The 18,675-nt window shown below is 49.0% G+C and overlaps 2 protein-coding genes across 6 annotated transcripts in view; one reads left to right on the top strand and one right to left on the bottom strand.

Moving 5' to 3' along the window:
• The window catches only part of LGMN (legumain), a 61,195-nt gene that overhangs the window by 11,838 nt on the left and 30,682 nt on the right, over positions 1-18,675 (bottom strand). The window contains exons 2-6 of one of the 4 annotated variants that reach the window (XM_037504022.2): positions 16,723-16,851; positions 9,272-9,438; positions 2,313-2,410; positions 1,327-1,408; positions 28-113 (exon numbers count right to left, since the gene is read on the bottom strand). In XM_037504022.2, coding sequence (XP_037359919.1) covers positions 28-113; positions 1,327-1,408; positions 2,313-2,410; positions 9,272-9,409 — 404 coding nt within the window. In that variant the 5' untranslated portion in view covers positions 9,410-9,438; positions 16,723-16,851. Of the gene's footprint in view, positions 1-27; positions 114-1,326; positions 1,409-2,312; positions 2,411-9,271; positions 9,439-15,542; positions 15,573-16,722; positions 16,855-18,675 lie in introns of those variants that run through there. The other 3 variants (XM_037504023.2, XM_054692809.1, XM_037504024.2) reach the window with 3 other exon arrangements.
• GOLGA5 (golgin A5) overlaps positions 17,499-18,675 on the top strand; it is a 62,390-nt gene continuing 61,213 nt past the window's right edge. For both annotated transcript variants that reach the window (XM_054692805.1, XM_054692804.1), the window contains exon 1: positions 17,499-17,574. The gene's annotated coding sequence lies outside the window, so the exon portion shown is untranslated. The remainder of the gene's footprint in view (positions 17,575-18,675) is intronic.

The raw sequence follows: 18,675 nt of genomic DNA, 5'->3' as shown, positions 1-18,675 counted from the left end.
GTGTGATTTCCATAAAATAGACGTTACCTCTTCAAGACTTTTCCAGATCCGTTGCCCTTCACTGCTTCTGCATCTCCTCTCAACACAGCAAGGAAATTTTGTGGGGTGACATCCTACGAAGAATTGGAATTTGAGATCAGATGTAGCTGCTTGTTCAGCTTGCCCAGAGTGTTTGCTGAGCCTGGCAGACCGGAGGCCCCGGCCCACACATCCCTGAGGCTCGAGGTTTACAAGCAGATACTTTGGGACTAAGAAGGCTCCAAAAGCAAGGTCAGCATCTTTGGGGCACTTCCGTGAGCTCATCTCAAATGCCATCTTGGGTCGCTGGCTGATGGCAACTCAGCAAGCCTGACAAGTGGCAACTCAGCAGACCTTCTTGACAGTTATAGAAGTCCCCGTGGAGAAACCCAAAGATGCCAGAAGGTGGGGATAAGTAAGAGAGGCCACACGAGCACACCACCTCAGAGACAGCAAGAGGGAGGCAGACATATCAGCGCTGGGACCTCCCCTCTGCATCCAGTTTGTTATCTGAAAGGCTGGTTCCAAGGACATGCAATGTCCTTAAAGGAAATTTTGTAAAATTTATACCTGATCATTTAAAAAAGCAATATAGAAAATTACAAAAGAAATAAAATTACCCAATTCCTACCATCTAATTCTAGACACTTCCATGTAACGCTATAGAAATCATTTCACAAAAAAGGGATGACTATCACATGTACAGCGTGTTCCACTTCACTGCACTTGAATTCAAAAGACGAAAAAAATGGAACAAAGAGTTGCTAAACTTGAGATAAATGTTCTTTATCGTGAGGAATTTAGTTCCTAAAACATTCCTCTTAAGGAAATTAAGAAAGAGACCATGAAAATCACAAGACTTAAGTCATGGTGGTGTTTCTTAAGATGTGTCAGTCCGCACGGCCTCAGTGGCGGGGGTGATATGACGACGTCACGCAGCCATCGCGGCACACTGAGGAGAGGCTCGCGGCACCGGGCTTGGCGCTGGAGAACTCCCAAATACGTGATTTTCAGGAAAGAACGCTGGTCATTATAATTAGATGAACAGCAACTCCTCAAGACTTTGAGGTCTTATTGAAGGAAATATTTCAGATTTAAAGTCTAAGAAAACTAGAAACTGAAAGGTGGTGAACTACAACTTATTTTTGACAGTTTTCCTTTTTTTTCCCCCCGTCTTTTGAAATTCTCCAAAGTCTTAATACTGACAGGAAACAGAGACCTGAAATCTAGTGAGGTTCTGATCCTAGAAATACAGGAAGGAGAAGAAAGTCACTGAAATGAGAATCGACCCGCATCCCACCGCCTCACCTCGCCGGTGTAGTCCTTGGGGACCCCCGCGTACACGTCCGAGCCATTGGGCCTGTTGATCACGACACCCGGGGTCGGATTGCTGAAAATCAAAGAACACGCCTGAAGCTCCTGACCTGAAGGTTCTCAAACCTGTCTCCTCACAAACACACCCGTTTACATACAAAAGCAGTAAAAGATCCTGTTTGTGGTCCACGTGTCTCATTGCGAATGGCCACCGACCCATAAGTGACTTCAGCAGCTCGGGGTGCCCCCAACACTCCAGCTCTTGGCAGGAGCAATGAAGGGCTGAGCTCTGAAAACTGAGTACGGACCAAAGCCAGGGTGTGCTGGCCTCCCAGTGGAAGTCACAAGGCATCCAGGAGACAAGGTCTCATCAAGAAAGCTCTCAGAGGAACAGGGCTGCAGGAAAGGGCAGGTCAGAAGACAAGGCCTCGATACGAAAGCTGAGGGGTTAAAGCTCAGGACAGAAAATGAAGGGCACACCCTGCGCTGGGGCCACAGCAGGGTGATAGGAGTGGGAGGCTAGAGCTGGTTACTCTAGTACCTCTATTTGCCTTTCTCCAGAAGTACACAGGAGGGAACTATCTGTGAAATCAAATCAACAAATAACGGAAGTCAATAGTCTGGAAAGCAGGGCCTGAGGGTATAACCTACAAGCCAGCCTTCGTGTCGGGGGCTCTGTGATGCCCACCCAGGGATTAGGAACCAGCCCTGTAGGACCCAACACAGAGCTCTCCGAGCTGAGAGAGTTCCAGCACAATGGCCCATATCCCCTGCAGCGCCCATTTCCTACTTCCAGCCACTGCCAAGGTGCCCGTGAGTTATGTCCAAAGCACTACTGGAGCAGCCTGTGCAATTTCACCTGAGAATCTGTCTATATTCTACTGTAGGGTCCACTCTATGGGTGCCTGCAAGCCTTTATGCCTTTTCCTGTAAATGCCCTTAAGTTTTCCCCTACCAAATTCAAGGTGCCCCCTACTTACTCTTCGGAGTTGGCGATGTCATCATACATCATCACAATGATCTGCTCATCGGGAATCCCGTTGCGATGGACGATCTGGTAGGCGTGGCAAGCATCAGCCTGGGAGAAACCATTTTGTCAAGTGAGATTTTGCCCAGCAAGAGTCAGGTTTTGTTCTAATGAACATATTCTTTCTCAAAAAGAAGTGCTGTGAATCAGGTAGTTGAATTATTTTAAAATACATACATTTATATTTTTTCAACTCTATTTTTTAAAAAGATTTATTTGACGCATATAAGAACTGGGGTACAGGCCAGAGGTGTGGGGGGTGAGAGGATTCACCAGAGACAAAGTGGGGAACAGAACAGACAGATCTACTGAAATGCACTGCTGAGGGGAGCAGTGGGGAGGCAGGAGAGGTCTGCTGCACCATGTGGGTAGCTCCCTGGCCGGGGATGGTACTCATGCTGCAATGGCTGCAAACAGCTTCATACATTGTGTCTTAACCCCTTGCGCCACCAGGGAGGCCCTCAACTGAATTTAAAGAAACCCCCACCAGCCCCCAATTATCCAAGCTCCTATTCATCAGGCAGCTAGTATATGTAGGACACGTGTGTGCACACAAGCATACACACACACACACACACACACGCACACAAAGCCACCACCACACCTTCAGGTCACAAGGGCCTTTGAATGTTCTTTTCCCACACCTTATAAAAGTCTCCTGAAAACACTGATTCAGGTCCGGAAAACAGTGAACTCAGGATGATGAACGACGACTCAGAAGCCCAGTGTCACCCCACTCCACAGGGGAAACTATCTTGGCATTACCCGAGCATACACCCGCCAACCCAGCAATCTGCGCCTCATGCACCCTAGAGAAGTCTAACCCACGTGTAACAGGAGGCTGTGCACAGCATCACCGCGACAGCAAAAATCAAGAAATAACCCATCAAAAGGACCCTCAATAGCTAGAAAAATAAACTGTCTTATGAGCACAGAATAGAACATGAGTGAAATGAGTGAAAAGCAACCCATGCTTCAAAATAGTTGAATCTCTGCAACAAAATGAGGAAAAGTTGTAGAAGAAAAAAAAATTCCCCATGACAACATTTATATAAGGGTCAAAAGAGACCCAGTAAACATTGTGTTGCTTACAGTCAAGTATACCCGTGGTAAGAATGTAAAGCAAAGCGAATAAATGAAATAAATAAATAAATAAATAAAATCTTTTTAAATGACTGACGAGAAATGCAGAAATCTGCTCTCCTGCAGGGAGGGAGCTCCAACTGGACACAGACATGGGACTAGTAACGTCTGTTCTTTAGCTGGCACAAGGTACACAGGTAATCATTTATTATTATTATTTAAATTGAACATGTCATGTTTTCAATTTCATAATGAAAAATGTCAAACATTATGTCACATCTTAACCTACCCCTAATGACCTCACCCCAGGACAAATCGTCCTATTACTTATTTCTCTTATCAGACATGAAAAGGTGTGTCCATCAAAAAAAAAAAAAAGATTTAGGCATAAATTTAACATGAGAAGTGTAAGACTCATCCGCTGAAAATGCTAAGCTATTCCTGAGGGAAATTAAAGATGTAATTAAACACAGAGATGTCTTATAGTCATGAATCAGAAGACTTAATTCTTTAAAAAAAAAAAATCAGGTTTTCTTGCAGAAAGTGTTATGATGATCTTAAAGGTTATATGAAATCACAACGGACATAGCGTAGCCAAAACAATCTCAAAACAGCAGACAGAGGACTCTCACTTCCTGGTCTTAAAATACACTGCAGAGGGGATAGCTGTTCCTTTAGAAGCTATAAGTTGTTAGAGAAAGCCTGCAGGAAAACCTCTTATCTGCCAAAATGCAATATGTGTTTGTTGCTATTGAACACCAAGAAAATATATTAAGTGAAGGACATTCTAGTTATTTTTCCAATGAAAATATATCACCTGCCCATGGTAAAACTAAGATTAGCACTAAGGTTTTCCAGGTCTTAAAAAAATTGACTTTGTGGCCTACTCTCAGTCAGAACACTATATTATAATTGACAGATAATCTAATTTCAAAATATTTGAAAGACAAAGGCAAATTATTATCTCATGATTCATATAACTCAAAGGTCCAGAGTATAAAGAAGATGTGGAGCTAAATACATAATAATATATATATGGAATATAAAACACAATGGAACACTGCTCAATTATTAAAAAAAAAAGATGAAATTCTGCTATTTGAAACAATGTGAATGGACCTGGATGATATTATATAGTAAGTGATATACTAAGTGAAATAAGTTGGGAAAAAGACAAATAATAGTTTTATTCATATGTGGGCTATAAAGAAATAAATCAAACAGACTAAACAAAAAAAATAAATAAATAAAATAAAATACACTGCAGAAAGAAGAGTATTTTCAGCAAATGGTGCTAGGACAGTTTGGATGCCACATCCAAAAAGATGCAATCAGGCCCTCACTGGACACCGCACACAAAAACCAATGCAAATTGGATCACAGAGCTATAGGTAAGGGCTAAAACAAAGTGACACTTTTGAAACAGGACATAGGGAAAGTCCTTGGAACCTTAAGTTATAACTGTAAAGATGTCACAGATATGAACTAAGCACATGGCCTATAAAAGAAAAAAAAAAAAAAAAAATAGGGCCTCCCCGGTGGCGCAGCGGTTGAGCGCTGGGTTGCGAAGCTGCCTGCAGCCTCTGCAGCCGGTTCGATCCCCGGCTGCTCCCCGGCCACCAGAGGAGGGTCCCACATGGCGCGCAGACCTCTCCTGCCGCCCGCTGCTCCCCTCAGCAGTGTACTTCGGTCCTTCTGCCTGCTCTGCTCCCCGCTCTGGCTCTGGTGAATTCTCTCACCCTCCCACGCTTCTGACTGTACCCAGTGCATGTATCAAACAAACAAACAATAAAAATAAATAAATAAGACATGCCTCTAGAAAATTAAAAAAAAAGAAAAAAAATAAACAAATTGAACATCATCAAAAGCATTAGTGCTTCAAATGACACTATTAAAATAAGTAGTAAAGGACCATGTTTGCTGAAGACATCTCAGTTAAGAAAATGAAAGATAAGCAACAGAGCAAGAAAATATTTGTAAAACGTTGTGTCTAAAAGATGCAAAAGACTCTGATACCTCGATGAGAATCAACCCCACCAAAAATAGATAAAAGAGTTGAACATTTCACGTTAGCAGATGTACAAATGGCTAATAATAAGCACCGTAAAAAGATGCTCACTATCATTATCAGGGAAATGCAAATTAAAACCACAATGAGTCATTTCAGAGCCAGACAGTGACAGGCGCTGGGAGGTCGTGGAGGCCAGGAACCTCTCTGTGCGGCTTGTGGGAATGTAAAATGGAGCAGTCACTCTGGAAAAACAGTTTGTTTCTTTAAAAGTTAAACATAAATTTGCCACATGGCCCAGCAATTCTACTCCTGAGTATCCACCCAGGAGAAAGAAAAACACTCAACAAAGGTTCGTACACATAGGTCAGACCTGGGAAACATCCCAATGTCCACCCCCACGTAAGTGGACAGGCTGCCCGTACCCACGCCACGGACTGCGGGCTGGGAATAAAAAGGAATGCTGTTTTGACACCTCCCGGGACACAGAGAGGCCTGAAAAACAGAGGCCCACGTGCTATCTGGCTCCATTTCTATGAGATGTTCCAAAAGGGCAAATATAAATTTATAAAGAGAAAGCAGACGCGTGGCAGCCTGGAGGTGGAGATTGCAAATGTGGGCCCACAGGATCTTACTGGGGGGATGGAAATGTCCTAAAACTGATGCATGGTGATGTTTGCACAACTTGGCAAATTTACTAAAAAAATCTGAGTGTACATCTGAAATGGGCAAGGTATATGTCTATGATAAACCTGCCTCGGTAAAGGCCTCTGTTTTGTGACGCGCAGGCTCGGCATGGCCTGCTTAGCATTCCTGCTAGGGACAAAGTGAATGGATCTTGAGCTAAAGCTCAGTGACATAAGCCAGTGTTGATATTCTACACTTAAAAAAGTGTAGAATACTTACACTTACGTAAGTATAGAATATCAACTATTCTACTAAATGCAGAATATCAACTATCAAACAAAACAAACTGGCAAAACAAAATTAATTCTAACCCTATGAAAAATACACTGGTTACCAGTGGGGGCTGCAGGGTGAGTGCACATATGAGGAGTGAAAATGTGCTCCCAAAATTAGTTATGTAAAGATTGGCAAACCAATAAATTTTGAGAAAAAATAAATAAAAAATCACCATCATAAAGCACCACATGGCACTTAGTAATGCTTTAAGTGCACCTGCTATGTTAACCTTCCCTAGCAAAAAAAGAAAAAAAGGAATTTGTGATGAGTATTGTACTAATCCAAGAAACATCTACGTCTCGATAATTAATGCAAGTCTGTATGGAATCTACAGGAAAGTTCCTTCAGATGCTCTTTTAAAGATTAACCTCCAAAGTCAAGAAAGCCTGTGCTGGCACTGGCTGAGAAGAGACCCAGCCGGCAGGGCCAGGGACTGAGGCCAGCGATGATTCAGCATCCACTTCCCCTCAGTCCAGCCTCAGCGCGTTCATCCTCTTGCCTAGCTAATAAATATTTCAGGCTGTGGCAAGGCTTTTGCCTTGCTTCCCTTCATTCTAATATTTCAAAACTGAGTATTTTACCCAGGAAATCTAGCAACAGTTCTTTAAAAAAGGCTTTCTGGGAGTAAAGGATAATAAGTCAGCCCATACTTAATAATGTTTACCCAAAGTTTTTTCCCCAAGTTGGTTATATAAACACAGGTAAACCTATTCACGTCCCAGGATCTGCATTTAACACCTCCCCTTTCTACCTCCTGCTCAAAAAGAAAGGCGAAAACTGAGAGCTGGGCAGTTTCATCCTCAGGTTGCTCCTCTGCAAATAGGTCAGGTCTGTGGCTAAGCATTAAAAAGCAGAGGGATCATCTCATGATAACAATGGCTTTTTAATCAAGCCAAATTTCCTATTCAGTTAACACACATAAGTCACTGAATGTAGACGCCAACCAATGATCATCAAATATTAGAACTGGCAGGGAGTTCGTCTATACCCCCCGCCCCCTGCCCCATTTAACAGACATGGAAACTGATACCCAAGCAGGGAATACACCTGAGGGAGCACTGCCACACCAGTGGGAGCACCGACACCAGGCCTGCACTGTCCAACACGCACCAGCCACATGTGGCCATGGAGTGTGGAGGTGGCCAGTCCAAGATAAATGCCCCAGGGATGTCCATGAGCGCTGGACCTCAGTATCTTGGCACATGTGACATGTAAGGCATCACTTAACTTTTTATATTGACTATAAATGAAACAACAACAACTTGGATATACTGGATTAATTAAGACATAGTAAAGCTGATTTCACCTCTATGGTTCTCCCTGTCACCCCACACTGCTCTGGAGCCAGTCAGCCTGGGTTTGAATCCTGGCTCGACCTCGGTGATCTGTGGCATGACAGGCAAGGTGCTGACCCTTCCTGTGCCTCAGTCCACCCAGGTAAAAGGGAAATAAGAACCAATGCTGCCACACCTAGCTCCACTGCGGGGGCTCACTAAGTGCACTTGGGTCAAGGGCTCTTACAAGAGAGCACAGATATGGACAGGCTGTGCATCTTGTTTCTGACAATTAATACATTAAGTGACATGCCTAAGGACCGCTTTCTTGAAATATAAATCATACACCATTAAAGTTAGCCTTTTAAAATATATAATTCAGTGGTCTCTAGTATATTCACACAGTTGTGCAACTATCAGCTCTAATTTCAGAACAATTTCATCACTCCAGTGAGACTTTATTAGCAGTTACTCCCCACTCTCTCTTCCGCCCAGATCCTGGAAACTACTGCTCTACTCTGTCTCCACACATTCCCCATCTCTGGACTTCCATATAAATCTTGTGATACATGGTCCTTGAGTCTGGTTCCTTTCACTCAGCATGTTTTTAAGGTCCGTTCATGCTGAAGCATGTGTTAATCCTTTGTTCTTCCTATGGTCAAATGCTGTCCTCTTGCACGGACAGGCCACAGCCCGCCTACCTGCTCATTAGCGGTGGACATTTGGGTTGTCTCCACCTTTGGTTATTACAAATAAAGCTGCCAGGATCCATCGGGTACTAGTTTCTGTGTGGACAGAGATTTTCGTCCCCTTCAGCGGTGTGCCCAGGAGGGGGGTGGCCGGGTCACGTGCTGACTCTGTGTCCCACCCTTTGAGGAACAGCCAGACTGTTTCTAAAGCGGCTTCCCCATTCGACTTTCCCAGGGGGCGGCTGCGCTTGGCTGTGTGTCCAGATGAGAAGCCTTTCCTCACACCTGCCAAGCTGGTTTGGAGGAAATGCCAGGAAGGTTGGGGAGTGGGGAATGGCAGCAGGGCAGAGGCAGGCAGGGCAGAGGCCTGGGGATGCTCTGACCAAAGCCCCAACCTCTAGTCCCGTCGGGCGTCCACCCGCCGTGTGGCCCCAGGTGCATCACCTCCTCCTGATAAGTCTCATTTTCCGTCTCTATAAAATGAAGGTGTCAGACCAGTGATCTCACCTGGGGACGTCTGGCAACCTCTGAAGACAATTTTGGTGGGGAGAGCGAAGCTCTTGGTATCTACTGGGAAGACGCCAGGAATGCTGCTAAACATCCTACAATTGGCAAGACACCCCATAACAAAGAACTATCTGGCCCCAAATATCGTTACATGAGATTGAGGGGACCCCATAGGGGCTATTTTGAGGAACTGCAAAACTTCCAGAGGGGCTGTACCATCTTATAACTGCCCCCAACGATGTATGAGGGTTTCCATTTCCCCGTATTGTCACCACCACAAGTATCCCAGCCAAATAGGAGCGCAGATGGCCTTTAAGAAACCTACTCGTTAACAACCACGGTCTAGAGAATGCCAGTGTCATTTGAAAAAAGAAGTGTCACTTCTTACCTGGTGCCTGTAATTATACCAGCCATTGGAACCTGCGACGATCACCACCCAGTGCTTGCCCCCGTCCTCGGGATCGTCCACAGGAACAGCACCAATGGCCAGGGCCAAGCTGAGCAACACGGTCACTCCCCAAATCATCCTGCACCTTGGGGTCTGACAGCAGAAATCTGGGAAGAAAAGCGCAGGGTCAGGCCAAGAAACTCCCAAGAACAGAGAGCACGTCAAAAAGACTAATTAGGGCCTCCCCTGGTGGCGCAGCAGTTGAGCGCTGGGGCTGCGAAGCTGCCGGCGCCGGTTTGATCCCAGGCCGCCAGGCGAGGGTTCCACACGGCGCACAGACCTCTCCTGCCGCCCACTGCTCCCCTCGGCAGTGTATTTCAGTCGAACCGCCTGTTCTGTTCCCTGCTCTGGCTCTGGTGAATCGTCTCACCCTCCCGCGCTTCCGACTGTACCCTATGTTTGTATAAATAAATAAATCTTAAAAAAAAAAAAGACCAATTAGTCATCAGACAGAGCATGCAGAGGAGAAAAGTGATAGCACAGCAATTTTATTCTTTGCTCTTCTGTGCTTTTTCCTCATGTGGAGAAAGGAATTGCCCACACCCCCCAATTTCACTACATGAGGTTGCAAATCTAAACCAAAAATTAAGAAAGCTCTTTTAAGGTTTTTGTCAAAACTTGGAACAAGGCAGAGAAAACTCACCAACAAAATTCAAGTGTTGGAAAAATGTCTACCACGTCTTGTAAACTGTTTAGGAGAAGATATATGTAATGTGTGCACAGAAAAATGTGGAAGGCAGACAAACATGAAGCAGCAGCCACAGCTGAGGGGTAGATGAAATTAAGATGATTTTTCTCATATTTGCCTCTTTTTACTACAATTAATGTATATTAGTATACAGTCATGTTTGCAAAATTCAATACAAACACTGAAGGGCAAAGTACAAGTCTGTGAGTGAAGTCTCAGGATAAGCTACGGTCAGAAATTGCTAGCCCAAGATAATGTCCGCATATAACAATGACACCGTGTGTGTGTGTGTGTGTGTGTGTGTGTGTGTGTTCTGTGCATCAGGAAGGGTGCGTATTTTACACCATTTTTTCAGGGAGATGAGGCTGACACAAGAGAGTGAGTGACTTGCTCGATATCCATGAGAGTCAGCTGTGGCCGAGACCAGCTGACTGGTAACTGGTAAACTAACACGTCTGAGTCCTTGGCCCAGTGTCTCTTCTACATGGCCCTGCATCACAAGACTTAATTATTCTGGGGGGGGCAAGGCAGCTGGCCCCAGTATGTTAGCTGGCTGGTGGGGTGGCAGCTGAGAAAGACTCCACATAACAAAAGTGTTTCGTTGTTTTTCTTTTTTGAGAAACTGGAAGTTTCATGTGGATGCTTCCATGTTGGAAGACTTTTCTGATTTAAAATCTTTGGGGTTTATAACATATTATTTGTCAAGCTTTGTTCATTATCCCAGGTCAGATGAGAGCATTTAAAAATAAACACTTTCGGGCCTCCCCGGTGGCGCAGCGGTTGAGCGCTGGGTTGCGAAGCTGCCCGCGGCCTCTGCGGCGCCGGTTCGATCCCCGGCTGCTCCCCGGCCACCGGAGGAGGGTCCCACATGGCGCGCAGACCTCTCCTGCCGCCCGCTGCTCCCCTCAGCAGTGTCCTTCGGTCCTTCTGCCTGCTCTGCTCCCCGCTCTGGCTCTGGTGAATTCTCTCACCCTCCTACGCTTCTGACTGTACCCAGTGCTTGTATAAATAAATAAATAAATCTTAAAAAAAAAAAAAAAAAAATCACTGAAGCAAAACATAGGTTTAAAAAAAAAAATAAAAAAAAAATAAAAATAAAAATAAACACTTTCAGTAATAGGAAAGGCACTGCTTCAAGAGCTAAGGGTAGCTTGTGCATTTGGGGATAGTGTTTTATTAAAGTAAGCAAAAGTGTGTTATTTATCAGCTCCCCAATTAAGATTAGCTCCTTAATCTCCATAGCAACATTTTTCTAAAAAAGAAAACTTAATTATTCTTAATGAAGAAAAAGCTCGATTTTATATTTCATGGCCAAACTTGAAGTTTTAAAGAGCAAAGGGCAGGACTGACCACAGAGGCTAAGCACTACTTGGATCAGACCCTGCCCTGTTATTCAAAAAAAAAGAAAACAAAATACAGCCTTCCTGTGACAGCAGCCAGGCCTGTCACTGTGAGATAAGAGGAAAAACAGTCTCTGTGCTGGAGGACTCCGTGCTGGGGGGCTCAGAACAACGAAGTCTGGAGCTGGCCACTGCCTCCAATGCCACTTGGCAAAACAAAGCCCCTGCATGTCATCACGGAGCTCAGGCTATGCCTGACCTCATCCTCAGCATTCTGTGCTAAAATCCAAAATGATGGATTCTCCCATAAGTGCAAAAAAAAAAAAAAGCCAGCTAAAAGCACCTGAGGCCCGCGCTTCTCCAACTCAACTGTGCATCCTATCCTGGTGACCAGGGAGCATGTTAGAATGCAGATTCCAAGGCAGTCATCCTAGGCAGAGCCCAGTTTGGCAGTTCCAGCAAGCTCCAGGGGATGCCAGGGCCCGATACAGCAGCCCCTCCAGCCACTAACCCTAGCAGGGCACCACTGCCCACGCCATCCTCTACCCCCAGATACCTCCTCCCAGGAACTCCATTCTTAATCTCGAAGCCTGGGCAGGGGCTAGATCCCGGCGTCTTCAGCTCCAGCACAAGGTCCCCATTTGGCCAGGAAACTACTAGATGCCCCAGATTGCGTTTTAAGATTATCCTGAAACAACTAAGCTTTTTGTTTTCTTACTGTTTGTTTACGACTGCAGGGGATATAACAGATGAGGGCGGTGGGCTGCCCAGGCCTCCCTGATGCTGGCACCCGCCGGCCTGCTAGCGCGCTCATGTGCACCCAGGGAGTCTCCCCACAGCCACCCCACCCCACATGGCTCACTTGGGGCTTTCACACAATTACACAAAAGTATGAAGAAGCACCAATGAGGTCAGACAAGAGAGAGCCAAGGAGCAAAAGCACCAAGTCCCCCAGGGCTCACCCCGGGGACATGATGCTGGGGCTCCCTCATGGGCAGCTCTTTGGCTCAGAGCTTTCATGGGAAGCCTCCGGCCACAGTGAGGTCTGCAGTGAAGGCGTCCCCCAGGGCAGGCAACGAACTGTCGTTGCTGGGGAGTGAATATTTTTGCTCTGCGGTGATGTCATCTGTCACCATAGTCAACCCCGCCGCTGGACTGTGAAGCCAGCAAAACCTGATCAGGTGACAGTCTCTCTGGCCCGCCCTGGGGGGCAGGACGGCTGGAGCTCAACGGGGACTCCTCACACTTCTCCGACAATCATTAAGCTGCCTCCCTGGTTTGCTCACCAGGCGATTTTGAGTTTGGGTCAAGTGACTTAGTCCTGAGGAGGCTCTCACGCGCCTCCCGCCACCACCCCCAAAGGGACTAAATAAAACCTGAAAAGTCAAGTCGACCTTTCATTCTCCTATTGGCAAGTTACTCCTCAGTGAGGAAAGTGCCTTGCTACACAAGTGATAGTGCCAGTTAACATCTGGCAATGATCCCCTCCTTTTTTCCCCTTATAAACACAGTTTTACTTTGAATAAAAGTTAAAAGCTTCACAGTGTGACACTAATTAGAAAATGTCACTTAGGGAAACAGAGATACCAAATAGTATGTGGGGAAACCTTAGGTCCTGGGGGGAAGAAGAATATGAACAGAACAGTCATTCCATCACCCTCAGCAATAACACAGCTCAAAGCAGCCAGCCAGAGCAGCACCGTTCTTGACAAAGTCTGGATCAGAACAAAGTCACAAATAATCTTGCAGCATACCTATTATTCTTATTTTAGCAAAGGGAAAAATTCATAAAGAGAAAGTACATGATCCCAGCCAAACCCGCAATTCTTCATGATTGCCATTTCTGCGTGTAGCCCTCCGTGGCCCTGGCACGCGGGCATCATCCTCTGCTTTGCCCTCAACTCATCCTTGGAACTCCCCAACCATGCATTCAATAAACATGGCCTGCCTGAGCACACACCAGATGCCCATGGCACAGAACAGGGAAGCAAAAGACAAAACCCTTCACTGAGCTGACATTCTAGCAGGAAGAGACAGACACAGAAACACACGGGTGATGGGCACCGGGAAGAAAAATAAGACAGGGGGAGGGAGTCGTGGCAGGAGCGGGAGGTACCACTTTCAAAAGGGGGCGATCTGAAGGAGTGAGGAGGCCCACTGGTTTGTAACAGGAAAACACTGGACGCGACAGAGGGTCGTCAATAGGGGACCGCGGTGAATCCATTACGGCACATCCTTGTCTTGGATACATGAAGCCTTTAAAAATAAGATCAGGCAGATCTTAATAAGCCAAGAGTAGAATGACCTCCAAGGGGAGCGCCAGGGAACATGCATTTAGTCTGCAGGAAGAAAATGACACAGTAATTACTGTAGCCGGGGCTGAGGAGAGCCTCCTGCGAGAAGCGCCTGTGGATGCGCTGCGGGAGGCAGGGCCCAGGGACATCCTGGGCACCCGCTGAGCTCGCGATGGGGGAGACATTTTCCCATTCTCGCAACAGCCTGGGAGCCAGAGCGTCATCCCTCAGGCAGTGGAGAGGGTGGAGACTCAGCGAGGTGGAAAACAGATGACACTGAAGGATGGGGTCACGGCAGTTTTCAAAGAAATGCTGGGCAGCTCCTCAGAAGATTGTCATAGATTAGAAACTCAAGGGACAGAGCTCACGTCAACACATTGTTACCGCACGATATTGGGCGGCGTGTCATCCCCAGCCCTAACACCCGGCCACTCATCTCTCCCTTCCCACCGCCGCTGTCTTCACACCCTCAGCAGCTCTCCTGGGAGTTACCGTAATGAGCTCCCTGGGCGGCCTCTCTTCAGTACTTGTCCGCACTGCAGAGTATCTAAGATACACGACGAACAGGACACACAACTGCCAGGGCTTTCGGGAAAAAACCCCAACCTTTAAAGCTGCACAGGAGGTTCTGCAAGACTCGCTTCTTCATTCCCACAGCTGGGGAAATCCACCACCCACTTGAATCCCGATCTTCAAGGGGCTCCAGGCTCTTTCCAGGCCTTCCCTGCGCTGTTTACCAGATGAAATATGGTTCTGCCCGTCCGGCTGCCCCCGCCCGTCCCTCAAGCATCCCTTCCCTGCGCAGCTCTGCCCCTTCCCCAGTCAGGGCTAGATGCTTCCCGCCAAGGTTCCATGCAGTCGCCATGCAAACCCGAAACCTTGTACCTGTCACACTGGGTACTTCGCCATAGACTGTCTCCCCTTCCAGAAACAATCCCTGCCCAATAAGCTAGTAAGCGCCACAATTTTTTTTAAATAAACGTACCTATTTTATTTTTTTAAAGGTTTATTGATTTATTTATGCATACAAGAGCTGGGGTACAGGCCAGAGATGTGGGGGGTGAGAAGATCTACCAGAGACAGAGTGGGGAGCAGAACAGGCAGACTGACCAAAATCCACTGCTGAGGGGAGCAGCGGGGAGACAGGAGAGGTCTGCCGCGCTATGTGGGTAGCCCCCTGGCCAGCGGGGATCGAACTCGTGCTGCAGAGGCTGCGGACAGCGTCATAGGGCGGTGCCCACCCCCCTGCACCACCAGGGAGGCCCCGCGCTCCACAATAGTGAACTGACAGCCCTGCGGCGGAGAGCTGGGCACCTGGGGCGCCTGTCACGGGGCGTTTTATTTTCACCTTCCCGTCAAAGCACGTGACGCAAACTCCTCCTCCAGCCCCAGGTTGGAGCCCCAACTCCCACCAGCCCTGAGGAGCAGGGGGCTAATCCGGCTAATTTCCCCCTCCTTGTGGGGAGGGATCGGGCAGCGACTCCCCGCGGCTCCAACCTCGGGGAGCGAGGCCCCGGCCCCCGGGGGGCGCCACTGGGTACCCCCGAGACGAGCACAACCGGCTGGACGCCGAGCGCTCTCCCGGCAGAAGCTCCACCGCCTCGTGCCCTGAGGCCGTGACGAGGGACCCGGCCCCGGCCCCCGGCCCGCCCCTGCCGGCAGCGCGACTCCCCTAGCCCCCCTCGAGCCCGTCCCCCCCGCCTGGAGGAGGAGCCCGGGCTTCCCACGGCACGCGCCCCCCGCGACCCCACACGACCCCCCCCCCCCGCCCGCGGCGTCTCCCCCAGACCATCCTTTCCCGACATGCTCCGCGGCGGGGCGCTCGGAGGCGCCGGGAACCGAAAATCCCCGCCCGAGGCCCCGGCGCGGCGAACGGGCGCGGGCGTCACCTGCGGGCCGGGGGCGGCCAACGGGCGCGGGCGTCACGGGCGGGCCGGGGGCGGCGAACGGGTGCGGGCGGGCCGGGGGCGGCGAACGGGCGCGGGCGGGCCGGGGGCGGCGAACGGGCGCGGGCGGGCCGGGGGCGGCGAACGGGCGCGGGCGTCACCTGCGGGCCGGGGGCGGCGAACGGGCGCGGGCGGGCCGGGGGCGGGCGGCGGCGGCGGGACGGGCGGGCCGCGGGGCTCCTCAGCGGGCGCGCCCCGGCGTCCTCCCTGCAGTGATTGCGGCGCAGGCCCCGGCCGGCTTTGAGGGCCGCCGCGCCGCCCTGACTGGCTGGCCCGGGGGCGGGCGGTGGCGGCGGCCAATCGGGGGCGGGCGGAGGCGGGGGCGGGGGCGGGGGCGGGCGGGCGCCGAGGACCGCGATTCCCCCAGACCCGGCCCGGCCGGCGCCCGCCAGGCCCCCGGGGACGCCCGGCCCGCGCGAGCTGCTGCTCGGCCTGGAGTGCCCCGGCTGTGACGTGGAAACGCAGCACCCGCTTCAGACGTTTTCTCAGAATTAAATTTAAAGTTGGGGCCTCCCTGGTGGGGCAAGGGGTTAAGACGCAGCGCTGTGAAGTAATCCGCAGCCTCTGCAGCGCGAGTTCGCGCCCCGGCCGGGGAGATACCCACAGGGCGCGGCAGACCCCACCTGGCTCCCCGCGGCGCCCCTCCGCAGGGAAGCTCACGCAGTCTGCCTGTGCTACTCCCCCCGCTCTGTCTCTGGTGAATCCTCTCACACACACACACACCCCTACCCCATATCTCCGGCCTGCACCCCAGCTCTTGTGTGCACACATAAATAATTTTTTTTTTAAAATTAAATGTAACGCGGTACTTAGCACCACGTGAGTGCCATAGAGACTGACTACTCCGTGACTTCGGAGCACTCCTTTGGGTACTGGGTCAAGAATCCCGGTGGGGAAAACAGGGTGGGGCTCTGTGCCCCTGGCATTGCCTGTGCTCCTAGTCCCCGCGGATTGGCAGGGCAGTGCGGGACGTGCTGGGCCAGTGGGAAGCAACCAAAAACGTCTTCAGACACTGCCAAAATGGGGGGGGGGGGCAGGGTAAGGGGAGGAGGTAGCAGAGGACAAAATCTGCGCACACACATATTGAGAACCACAGGCTTAGAGAGAATCGCAGAGAGCATACCATTCCTTCACTCGGTTAGATGGGATGGTGGAAGGTGCAGACGCTGACGCAAATGTCTAGGTTTCAAATCCATCTCTGCCACTTCCCGGCTGTGTGACCCTAAGCAAGGCCCTTCACCTCTGTGTGCTCCTAAGAGTGGTAAAGATCAAATGAATTAATACTTGAAAAAAACTTAGAACAAGGTCCAGAGAATTAGAAACACAAAAACAGCTTTCTGCAAGAGCTAGCCACTGGTGTAACCTTTAGAACATAACCTGCAGTTCTGTTCCTCCACTTGCTAACCTATTAACTTCCCTAAATGGCCTTAAACTGTTAGTGCCTCCCAGCACTGACCACACTCCTTTTAAATTGTTTTTTGTTCACAGTTGAATGGAAGACAAAGGTCGCATCATAAGGCCATGCAGACCCTGGCCACTTGCTCCCCTAGACCACACAGTGCCCATCAGTTTCACGGAAATGTGGGAAAATATTTTTTCCAGGAGACAAGAACAACTGAGTCATGCTGACCAAGAGAAAATTCACCTTGGCCTGCCCTGAACTGGGCAATAAAAATCCTACCCCTGTTCCGGGGAAAGGATGTTCTGAGCTAATCCCATACAGGCTTTGTGGACCCCACCCCCACTCCAGACCAACGCCATCAAGACACTGGAAATGACAAATCCCATCATCACCAAAGAGAGGGTGGATGGGACCTGAGGGTGGAGTTAAGCAGCCAGGGTTGGGTATAAAAAAACAAACACGTAGGTCTTAGGGTCTCTCTCTCTCACTCTGTTGCTCGCCTCCTGGCTTCACGGCTCCTGGCTCGCGGCCAGCTCTCAGAGCGCCATTTAGGATTCCAGATCCGCAGATCAGGTAGGACACATTTAAAACTTTGTCTCCCATTTTTCTCCCAGAGCTGTACATTTCCTCATTTCCCCTTCCCTTGTGAATAAACCTTTTACGAACCTTTCGCGTGTGCCTGCAGTGGAGCATTGATAAGTCCTTTTAAGCACGCGGGTGAGGACCCACAGTCAGGCACCCCGTTTTGTATCGGGGCTGCCCCGTAACAATTCCCCCCTCTTACACAGACTGAACATAGGCACAAGTTATAAATGTACAGCTCAGTGGATCTTCACAAAATGAACCACTCAAACCTCCCTCTCGTCTCTTTCCACTTGTCTTTTTGTTTGTTTTTTTTAAATGTCTCAGACCCTCCTTTGCCCACAGCATTTAGTAATTATTTTCCCTCTGCCCCCCCAGCACCCTTTGTGTGTTTTCTGACCCAATACTACTTTTTTTTAAAAATACCTTTTTTAGAATAGTAAACTACATATAGCACTTGCCCTTTTAACCATTTTTATGTGTGTAGTTCAGTGACAATTATACACACATTATTGTGCAACCATCATACTACTTCCAAAACTTTTCACTATGATTTCCAGCTCCAAATCTGTCCCACCCTTCCTAGAATAAAATCCCTCCCAGCTGATATCACCTGACTCCTGCCTTTCCTCATGACTTCATTCCCTGCCACTTCACTTTTTGCACTCCAGCCCAGACGGCCTTCTAATCTTTGTCTATGCATCCGGGAAAGCACCGCCTCCTCCAGTCACACAGCTGGCCTGCTCAACAGGCACCTCCAGCTGAGCACGGCTGTCCTTGCTGGAACCTGATTCTCTGTGTTACTGCAGTAGCTGTGTGTGTGGCCCGTTATGTTCCTGTTAGTAAAACCTTAATCAACTGCGAAGAGCTTACCCTCTTATAAAGGAGTGAGTAAATGTGTCTCATCCGCTGCTCCCCTCAGCAGTGTATTTCAATCTGTCTGTTCTGCTCCCCACTCTGTCTCTAGTGATCCTCTCACTTCCCCCCAACCCCCGCACCTCTGGCCTGTACCCCAGTTCTTGTATTCATAGATAAATAAATGTTTAAAAAAATGTGAGACAGGTTAAAGCACCTGTGGGTGCTTAAAGGTCC

The sequence above is a fragment of the Talpa occidentalis genome, unplaced genomic scaffold (genome assembly GCF_014898055.3).
Source record: "Talpa occidentalis isolate TD23 unplaced genomic scaffold, MPIMG_talOcc4v2.1 talOcc4.11, whole genome shotgun sequence".
NCBI lineage: Eukaryota > Metazoa > Chordata > Mammalia > Eulipotyphla > Talpidae > Talpa > Talpa occidentalis.
Note: the sequence above shows the minus strand (reverse complement) of the source record. Positions and strands in the feature narration are given on the sequence as shown.